The sequence below is a fragment of the Acanthisitta chloris genome, unplaced genomic scaffold (genome assembly GCF_000695815.1).
Source record: "Acanthisitta chloris isolate BGI_N310 unplaced genomic scaffold, ASM69581v1 scaffold3898, whole genome shotgun sequence".
In the NCBI taxonomy this organism is placed as follows: Eukaryota; Metazoa; Chordata; class Aves; order Passeriformes; family Acanthisittidae; genus Acanthisitta; species Acanthisitta chloris.
The window spans coordinates 13,854-23,650 of record NW_008685188.1 but is presented as its reverse complement, the minus strand read 5'-3'; the positions used below and the strand labels follow the sequence as shown (position 1 = coordinate 23,650).

The following is a 9,797-nucleotide window of genomic DNA, read 5'->3' as shown; positions in this document are numbered from 1 at the left end:
GTGCCGCTGTCGCATTCCTCAGAGCTGTAGTATAGCACCACATGTGTCTTTGGTGCCACAGAGTTGAGCTGTAAAACTTGCAGGAAGGGTTTGCTTTAAGCGCTCTGTGGTCGGGATGGAAGCTGTGGAAAGGCTGCGTTAAGCCACGGGAGCGAGTGACCCTCCGAAGTGCAGGTTTGCTTTGCAGGGGTTCGAGGGGTAGGATTTGCTGGTTGGGGTGTTCCAAAGGAAGCTGCAGGCAGGGAAGCTCTGCGTGAGAACACAGCAGCTGCCGTTCTTGTTTACTGCTTACAGGTGATGTCCTTTGTGTTCCTCTTGTAATGGTTCTTGTTTTGCTGTAGAATTGATGGTGCAGCACCAGTGTTTGGATGACTGGAGGTTATGTGTGATCCTCTAAGGAAAGGGATTAGCGCTGTTACTGTTTCTGGGCTCAGAGGTATCTTTTTGCCAGCACTTAGCCCTTCACAGCTGAGGCTGCAAGTGACCAGACAGAACCTACTGGCTACGTGTCAGGGCCAAATAGGCCTAAAGCTGTGCCCAGCTGGTGTTTGTCTAACCATGTGTGTTAGGGATTAGCTGAGGAGATAGTGGAATCTGTCTTATTGCTTCAGGAGCTCTCTGTAACCACAGTGCAAAACCTTCTTACAGCTTCCTGTCATGAATACCACAAAGTTGATGAGGGTTGGAGCATCTCTGTGAAGACAGGCTGAGGAAGTTGGGGCTGTTCAGCCTGGAGAAGAGGTTGTGTGGAGACCGCATAGCAGCCTTTAAGTGTCTGAAGGGGCTACAGGGAAGCTGGAGAGGGACTCTGCTAGGAACTGCAGTGACAGGACAAGGCGTAATGGGGTAATGGATTCGAATTGAAGGAGGATAAATTTAGGCTAGATATTAGGAAAATGTTTTTTTCCTGTGAGGGTGGTGAGACACTGGCACAGGTTGCCCAGGGAGGTAGTGGTTGCCCCAACCCTGGCAGTGTTCAAAGCCAGGTTGGATGAGGCCGTGATCCACCTGGTCTGGTGAGAGGTGTCCCTGCCCATGGCAGGGGTTTGGGACTAGATGATATGTAGGGTCCATTACAACCCCTGAAATTCTATGATTCTATGTCCTGCTTGTTTCTCTCCCCTGAAGATGGTTTCTGGCTACTCTAAATGCCTTTTCCAATTCCCACTTGCAAAGGGAGTTTGTGTGGTTACACTAATGATGTGATGGTTTTCAAGTTGAAGTGGTCCTTGGATCGCTGAACTTGCTGTGTCTCTCCAGGAGCCAGTGGTGCTGACAGATACGAATCTGGTTTATCCTGCCCTGAAATGGGACCTGGACTACCTGCAGGAAAACATTGGCAATGGGGACTTCTCGGTGTACAGTGCCAGCACACACAAGTTTTTGTACTATGATGAGAAGAAGATGGCTAATTTCAAGAACTTCAAACCCAAGTCAAGCAGGGAAGAGATGAAGTTTGCTGAGTTTGTGGACAGACTCAAGGAAATACAACAAAAAGGGAGTGCTGAGAGGTAAGTGACATGTGGAGTGTGGTGGCATCTCCCTTGCTGCAGCTCTGAGTAGGGGCTAAGTTTTTCTTCAGTGAGTGCTGAGGGTTAAAGCCTCTCAGACTTGTTTGTTTTTGTTAGCCCTACTTTTCCTGCAGGGCTGCTGCTTGGCAGCAGCATTGTTACCTGATTAACAAAGTCACATCATTAGTTAAACAAACTGTTCACACTGGCTGCTCAAAAGTAGTTATTTATTTCTCCTCTGTCTGTGGCAGCATTTGGGTAGAGAAAGAATTAAGCTTCACTTTCTTTCAGCAGACTGTGGTATTGGTAGAGAAGCTTAGTTAACTATCTGATCAAGAGGCAGAGGCTGTGGCACTCAGACTTTTCCTCAGAATCCCAAGGCAGCTGGTGCTCAGCCTCTTTGGGAATAGGTGATGACATTGTGTGCTGTGTGTTTGGCAGCGGTGGTAACCCACACCACTAGCAGAGCTGTGAGTTAATGAGAGGAACTTTGTGTGAATACTGAATATAACTAAGGCACTGGCACAGGTTGCCCAGGGAAGTGTTGGCTGCCCCAGTGCTGGCAGTGTTCAGAGCCAGGTTGGATGAGGCCTTGAGCAACCTGGTCTAGTGGAGAGGTGTCCTTTCCCATGGCAGGGGATTGGGAGTAGATGATCTGTAAGATCCATTCCAATCCCTAAAATTCTATGATTCTGTTATAACTATCAGTAACTGTACTTAAACCCTGAATTAATTTCATCAGTCACCAGCCCTCTAAAAGGACTTGGGGATGCTTAATTGTGTCTTAATTGGAAGCAATAACCCATCATCAGTAGGGTAAAACTAACCTGTCTCATGTTGTTCTAAACACAACTCATGTTCCCTGTTAGTGGGTGAACAATCCAACTCTTGTGTTCATATCCTCTTGTCTGTGCCTTTCTCTTCTTTCTTAGCTGTGGGTGTGCTTTTTCCAAGAGAGAAGGCAGTCCTTGAGCTTAAACAAGCATTTTCCTTCCAGCATTGGCAGTGTTGTCTGTGATACTGTGATTGTTGGTACAGGTGCTTGATTCCTCTGATCTTCTATGTCTAAATGTAAGCATGGCTTTAAAGTAGCTTGATACTGAAACGTGCAGGCTTTCCTGAGCCCTTTTTTGCCCTCATGCACTTCTACTAGAAGAGGTAACTGATATTGCAGATGAGTTAGCTGGGTGGCATTTATCTAGGGATTACTCATGATGATACTGTGATTGTTGGTACAGGTGCTTGATTCCTCTGATCTTCTATGTCTAAATGTAAGCATGGCTTTAAAGTAGCTTGATACTGAAACGTGCAGGCTTTCCTGAGCCCTTTTTTGCCCTCATGCACTTCTACTAGAAGAGGTAACTGATATTGCAGATGAGTTAGCTGGGTGGCATTTATCTAGGGATTACTCATGAGTGTGTTATGCTGGGTGGCATTTATCTAGGGATTACTGTGTGTGTTTGATAATGGCCAGTCTGTATAGAGTTTCCTCCTCCTTCACTGTGAGAGGGTTGTTCTTGCTTCACATTATCTTTTCCCCTTGTGATTGTTCAAGCAGAACTGAGTTCTGTTCCCTTCTGTACCAGGAAATCTTTCAGCAAAGTTTGAGGACTTTTTGAAATTGTTTTGCTCCACAGGTGTTTGCAGTGTGTAGTGTTAGAACAGAATCTCTAGGAGTTACGTCTCTGTGTTGAAGTCTTTCTGAAGGATATTGAGGTGTCTTTATGACAAAGCTTAATAGTCGATTTCTGCTTGTCTCTGGGAAAATACAGGCTATATCTGCAGCAAACTCTGAATGACACAGTTGGAAGGAAGATTGTGGTGGATTTCCTTGGCTTCAACTGGAACTGGATTAACAAGCAGCAAGGGAAACGTGGCTGGGGTCAGCTGACTTCTAACTTGCTTCTGATTGGCATGGAAGGTAAACAGCTGCTTCTGACTGGAGAAGGGGAGGAGGTTTGCTTAGCAATTCTGTATTTCAGTTCCAGGTGGTCTTTCCAATGGATTTTTCAGTAGTTTCTAAGTGTTCCTTCAGAGAAGGCTTTGGGTTGGGAAGGGACTATTGTCACAACTTGACTTGGGTTATAGAGGGGCAACAAGAAAAGAAATAGTCTGTATTTCCCTGGGGATGTACTGTGGATGCCTGGATGTAATCTGCTCATGGACAAGCTCTGTGTGATGCTGGTGTAGGACTGTGTTTCCAGTAATTGCTGGTCATATTGTGAGACCTGTTTACTGTTTGCATGCTTCACATGCTGTAGATGTAAAAGGCTCATAGTCTGCAGGTTCAAAATGGAAGGTGAGCAGAGTTAGACTTCTGGGCTTTTCCTAGTATGTCCAATGTCTGCCCAGGAGGAAATAGGATTATTTTGTGAAGCGTTTTTTCTAATTGGAGCTGATACACTGTGAGGAGGAATTCTCTTTTAATTAAGAGCTGGTTTTTTTTTTTCTTGGAAGGTTAGGGAGCATTGGGGAACTTGCAGATGGATAAATTCTAAAAATACCTGGATAGAATAGAATTCCAAATCCATGTGGAGACTGACTCATCGGCAGATGCTTTAGAAGACAGAGGTACCACTCTGCTGTTGACAAGGAGAACATTCTAGTGGAAAGTCATTTCAGTAACTGGACGAAGAATGTACACAGTTTTGTGAAGTGGGATAGTCTATAACCAGTGTGGCTCATCACATCCAGCTGTAATTGTTCAGTTACACAACTTGGCAATTCGTGGCACTTCAGTTCCAACAACAGGTGTTTTTTCCCCCCTTTGCAGCAAGTGATACTCAACTTACAGTATTGTTGTGATACTGAGAAGATAGCTGAGAGAAGAGAACTTCACATAAAAGCACTGCACCATCACTTCAATACAGGCCATAATATGGTCACTAAAATCTTGTAATCAACAAGTTCTGTACAGCCAAGGAATTGTCTTGAACCAGTGTGTGCTAGGAAAAGAAAAGTCTTTACAGAAGCATGTGGTTGTATGACCTATCTAGTGAAGTTATGGGGTTAACTGTTAATTATTGCAAGCCAAGAGAGTAATATCTGACTTGGCAAACAGCCTGAAAAACAATTGTGAGAGGTACAAAATGTCCCTCTGTATTTACAGATCTGATTAAATTTAAGATCTAGTGGCCACACTCAAGCACTGGTGATCAGACTGAGGGGGTGCTACTGGGAGCCTCAGCAACACAGATTTGTTTACTTGTTTTCTTCCAAAACTTCTTTTAAAATCACTGTTAAACCACTTTTCTCTAGACATATAATTTTTGAATGTCCATTCCGCAGCTTTTCATTTAAACGAAGTGTTTCATGAGAAAGCTTCCTGTCAGCATTCACCATCTGCTGTTCATTGAAACAAGCTGGAAATCCTAATCCTCTAGAGCATAAGTTGCTGAATATGGATTTAGAATGGAAATGAAGTGGAGTAGCAACTGCTCAATAAAGGCTGACTGATACAGTGATCAGTTTGTAATGTTCCTGTAGTCATTTTCCTTATTTAGTTTTCTGTATATGAGAGTGTATTTTCTGTCTTTAGCAAGGAATGCAACTTGCTTCTCTCTTTCATACCTGTACATGAGAGTGTCTTAGTTGCTGAATATGGATTTAGAATGGAAATGAAGTGGAGTAGCAACTGCTCAATAAAGGCTGACTGATACAGTGATCAGTTTGTAATGTTCCTGTAGTCATTTTCCTTATTTAGTTTTCTGTATATGAGAGTGTATTTTCTGTCTTTAGCAAGGAATGCAACTTGCTTCTCTCTTTCATACCTGTACATGAGAGTGTCTTGATTATCATCTTTCTGTGTAGGGTGGAATGTGACACCAGCTCATTATGACGAGCAGCAGAACTTCTTTGCTCAGATTAAGGGTTACAAGAGGTGTATCCTGTTCCCTCCTGACCAGTTTGAATGCCTCTACCCTTATCCTGTGCACCACCCATGCGACAGACAGAGCCAGGTGAGAGTAGCAGATCTGTTCCCTGCTCCATGCAAAAAAAAGGCATTTGTAAAGATGCTAGGTGGGAGGAAGCTGCAGTGGAATTCAAGCTGCATAGCACTTGCTGAGCTTATGCAACACCTGTGTTCACATCTGTTTACTGGTGAATGCATCGATAATAGATGGACGGACCAGTGGTGTTTGTTTGCTCTGGCCCCAACTTCCAAGTGCTAGGACCACAAACATATTGCTGATAGCACGACTGGGCTGCAGCTGCTACCTTCTCCCTTCTGTTTCAGTGATCCAGCACAGATTTGCTGAAAGACAAATCACAGGCCTCTTATCTAAACTGATAGTACTTTGAGGGTACTGGAAGACCTCACAATGGAGTTAAGATACAAATGGGAATGTAAAAGCCATGTAGAGAAGATCAGGATTATTTGACACTGAGAGCCAGTAATGAGGACTGTCATCGCAGGAACTTCTTCTGAGTTTGTTAATGTTTTCTTCTGTTAGGTGGACTTTGACAATCCTGACTATGAGAAGTTCCCAAACTTCCGGAGTGTGGTTGGCTATGAGACCGTGGTGGGTCCAGGAGATGTGCTGTACATACCTATGTACTGGTAAGAAGGATGGCAGGACTGCACAGTGGTGCAGCCAACAGAGGTGTAAAAGGTCTTCTACTTAAAGCGTTGAGTTGGCTCTAAAGAATATTTTGTTTTGATTTCTCCAGCAAGTATGATACTCTCTGTGATATCTTGGGCAAATCTGCTTTTATTTCTGTTGGACAGGAGTAGTAATTATCCCTGATACTGTGTTATTGTACATGTACTCCACTACTGTGTGTGAGGAAAGGATCTGTATTGAACTAAGCAGAGCTTTTCAGGCATTCTGGGGTCTTGATGATGGAGGTGTAGGGCAAGGCTTGTCTAGTGCTGTCTGAACTCATCCATCCAATGTATTTCACTATAAGCTACAGCAATAGTTTGTTTTCTTTTTCTTTGTGTGTAATTTCCATGCAGGTGGCACCACATTGAGTCTCTTCTGAATGGGGGGATTACCATCACTGTGAACTTCTGGTACAAGGTGAGTACCAGCACCTTCCTGTGTGGTTTTGATAGCTCCATCCATCCCAGAGGAGTTTTTCAGGTAGAGGTGTATTGACACATTGTCAGTATGTGAACTTCATGGCACCAAGTCCTTTGCTTTAAAGCTGAAAGCTACTCTGTGTCTTTTGAGTTGTGTGTGAAGAACTGGGTGACTGGAAGAAGGTGGAATAATCTGCCAATTCAGGAAGTATCCAAACAAGCTGTTTTTGATATTTCAGGGTGCCCCAACCCCAAAGAGAATTGAGTATCCGTTAAAGGCTCATCAGAAAGTTGCAATAATGAGGAACATTGAGAAGATGCTGGGAGAAGCCTTAGGAAATCCACAGGAGGTATGAAAAAGAACCATGTGCTCACTGCTGTTGAAATCACTAAGGCTGAATGCAAAGCTCAAGATGCCAACTGCTTGGCTCTGCAGGTGTCACAGGGAGGGAAGGAGGAAGCTGCATTGCTCTTTTGCTGTGAATGGTTCTTCCTGCAGTCTTCGTAAGGTCTTTTGCTTGCAAAAAGCAAAGCTCTTAAAATTATAATTCTGGAAAGAACCACTACAAATAGTGGATTAGAGATGGCCCAACTCTGGCAGTGTTCAAAGCCAGGTTGGATGAAGCCTTGAACAACCTGGTCTAGTGGGAAGGTGTCCATGCCCAAGGCAGGGACTTGGTTGGGACAAAGGCCCGTTCCAACCCCTACAATTCTATGGTTCTGTGATTCTTGCATGTTGGGAAAGATGTACTTTGGGTCCTTACAGGATACTGTTGTTCTGAAACTCTCCTTAGCCTTCTGTGCAGCAATGATACCCATTATTTGCCAGAGAAAATGAAACTGTATTTTAATTGTTGAATCCAAATCTCTTAAATAACAAATCTCTTCTATCCTTAACACATGGCTTGGTCATCTCTGAACTCTTGGCCACTTTAGTCAACTGGCATATAAAAAATCCCCAGGTTGAAGTACTGAGAATGTGCCTTTGGAGATCTGCTGCTCTGAAAGTGGAAGTATTGGATATGAATAGAAATGTTTTCATGCTCTGTGTCCCTTACCACTGTGCAGGAACTCCTGTTCAGCCTTTCCCCTGAGATTATTTTAATGCCAGAGCATGTTGAACTTCCCTCTGTGATCAGGCAGTGCTGAGACATGGGAGTGGTCTTGTCTGAAAACAAAACCTTAGCAAAATCATCAGTCCTAGCCCCTCTTCCAAAAGACCCCAGGGCCACAGGTGATTCAGTGAGTAAGAATGTTCTTCCCTGCCCTGCAAAAAGCCACTCCTGATGACTATTGGCTCCTTTTGATAGCATCTGCTGAGAAATCACAAATCTTGGGTGGGAAGTGAAAAAGTTTCAGACAGATCCTCTGGATGGAATCCTTTGGTGACAGCTGAAGTTGGGTGTTGACAGAGAATGCTGCAGTTCTGGCAGAGTTGTTTAAGAATGTGCTCAGGGGTGCCCCAGTGTTTTATCTAGAAAATGCTTTGGAGGTGATTTGCTGTGCCTGGGGCTTGGTTTGTGCAGTGAGATCCTCTGCCCTGGGCTGCTCAGCTCAAGAGGTGTTGTGATGCAGAGGGCTCTGCAGTTGCCATTTCTGTGTAACTGTCCTAGCTGACAATTTGCTTTTGCTTTCAACAGGTGGGTCCCTTGTTGAATATGATGATTAAGGGACGGTATGACTAATGCCTGACTGCTGGGTGACTGATGTTGGAGCTGCTTTGTTCACAAGCAATGGAAGATACTGAGCGCTAGTATTGCACGCAGCACTTAACAGACTGATGGGTTTCCTGGCCTGTCCTGGCCCCACTACAATACAGGGGGCTACTGGAACTGCAAAACCATTAGTACCCCATTCATCCTCCACTCTCATCTAACTGAACCTCCCAAGAAAGAGTCTGCACTTATTGGAAGCTGGATTCATGCTCACTAACTTGTGTTTTTTTCTCCCTCTGCCCTGTTTGCCACAACAAGGAGCATGGCTTCTGGCACTTGGATGTGTTACTTCAGGATTTTCAGGCATTTGAAGAAGAGCTTGGAGGAGAACCAGGAGCGATATTGTTTCCTCGGCCTTGTTGGGGTTTGGACCTCCTGGCTGGGTTTATGTGTTGGTGCCTGCAGTGGATATAAGGTGGGAAGTGATAGGTTTTCACAGTCCTCTGTTGTTAGAGGACTTGTCCATGCTCAACTCTGGCACCTTTTTTTATGATGGAAACGAACTTGTGAGATGATCTCTGTGTGTTGAGCAACTGGACAAATGGTTCAGTATCTTCAACCTAAGATTTCTATGCTTTGGACATAGTGCAGGGTAGAGATCAGAATGAATTTATCTAGTGTGTGAGCACCAAATCCAATGCTCTCCAAATAACATGTCTTGTATGAGTCTAGATAAATCTCCTTTCTGACAGCTTTCTCAGGGGAGTGAAGGCTTCTCTCTCGCTCTTCTGAAGCTGCAGTGTGGTTAAAAGGGGATGTAGCATTATGAAGGGAGATGCATAAATGCCAGGGCACTCTCCAAGTCTTCAACGATCAAGCCACGTTTTTGAATTAAATTCCCCAGGGGTGCCGAGCTTGACTGTCAAACACAGTGTCAGATAGGTACAGAGCCTCACTCGCCCTGCCAGGGCTGTTGGCTCCTTGACTAACACAGGAAAGTGCCCTTTTTACTGAAACTGCAAGAACTCAAGTGTGTGTGGCTGCACACAGGTGTGGATGTTTGTGTGATGTCATGTGGCTCCTGTCCATCAGTTAAATCCAAGCCAGTGTGTGGTTCCCTTCCTTGTACAGTCGTGTGAAAGAGTACAGGGTTTTCTGTTTAATTGTGGTTAAGTTTATCTTGATCCTTTTTGTGTCCCGGGACTTGACATGGCAGGTTGTGAAGTGACAAGACCTGGGAGCAGGAGCCAGATAAGCCTCTGTTTAAGAATCTTGAGTAATCACCCTGAAAGATAATTTTGCTTTCCTCCTCCTCTCCCAGGCAGCAGCCTTAGGCCCATATGGAGTCTGGCTTTTTATTCCCTGAGATGTGCTGCACTGCTATCCCTGGTTTGGGGGGTGGTGCAAAGGTCTTGTATATTTGATGCGGTTGTAATGGGTCCTAGGATCTAGAGGTGGGAGAAGCTGTTTCATAGACCATGTATCTCATCCCAGAAAATAGTGGAGACTTAATTCTTTTGAGAGTTCCCAGCGTCTTCCCTGTTGTTCTTTGGGGCTTGTACTGACATGGGATTCTGATCAAAGTGTTGAGAACATGCTGCTCAA

The 9,797-nt window shown here is 44.5% G+C and overlaps 1 protein-coding gene across 1 annotated transcript; it reads left to right on the top strand.

Moving 5' to 3' along the window:
• Positions 1 to 1,260: 1,260 nt before the first annotated feature.
• On the top strand, positions 1,261 to 8,743 carry HIF1AN (hypoxia inducible factor 1, alpha subunit inhibitor; the record flags this gene model as incomplete). The annotated part of the gene is made up of 7 exons (XM_009079630.1): positions 1,261 to 1,511; positions 3,284 to 3,432; positions 5,322 to 5,470; positions 5,966 to 6,072; positions 6,472 to 6,535; positions 6,777 to 6,887; positions 8,178 to 8,743. Coding segments are annotated over 7 exons (876 nt in total), but the record flags the coding sequence as incomplete, so codon positions are not given.
• Between the last annotated feature and the right edge of the window lie 1,054 nt (positions 8,744 to 9,797).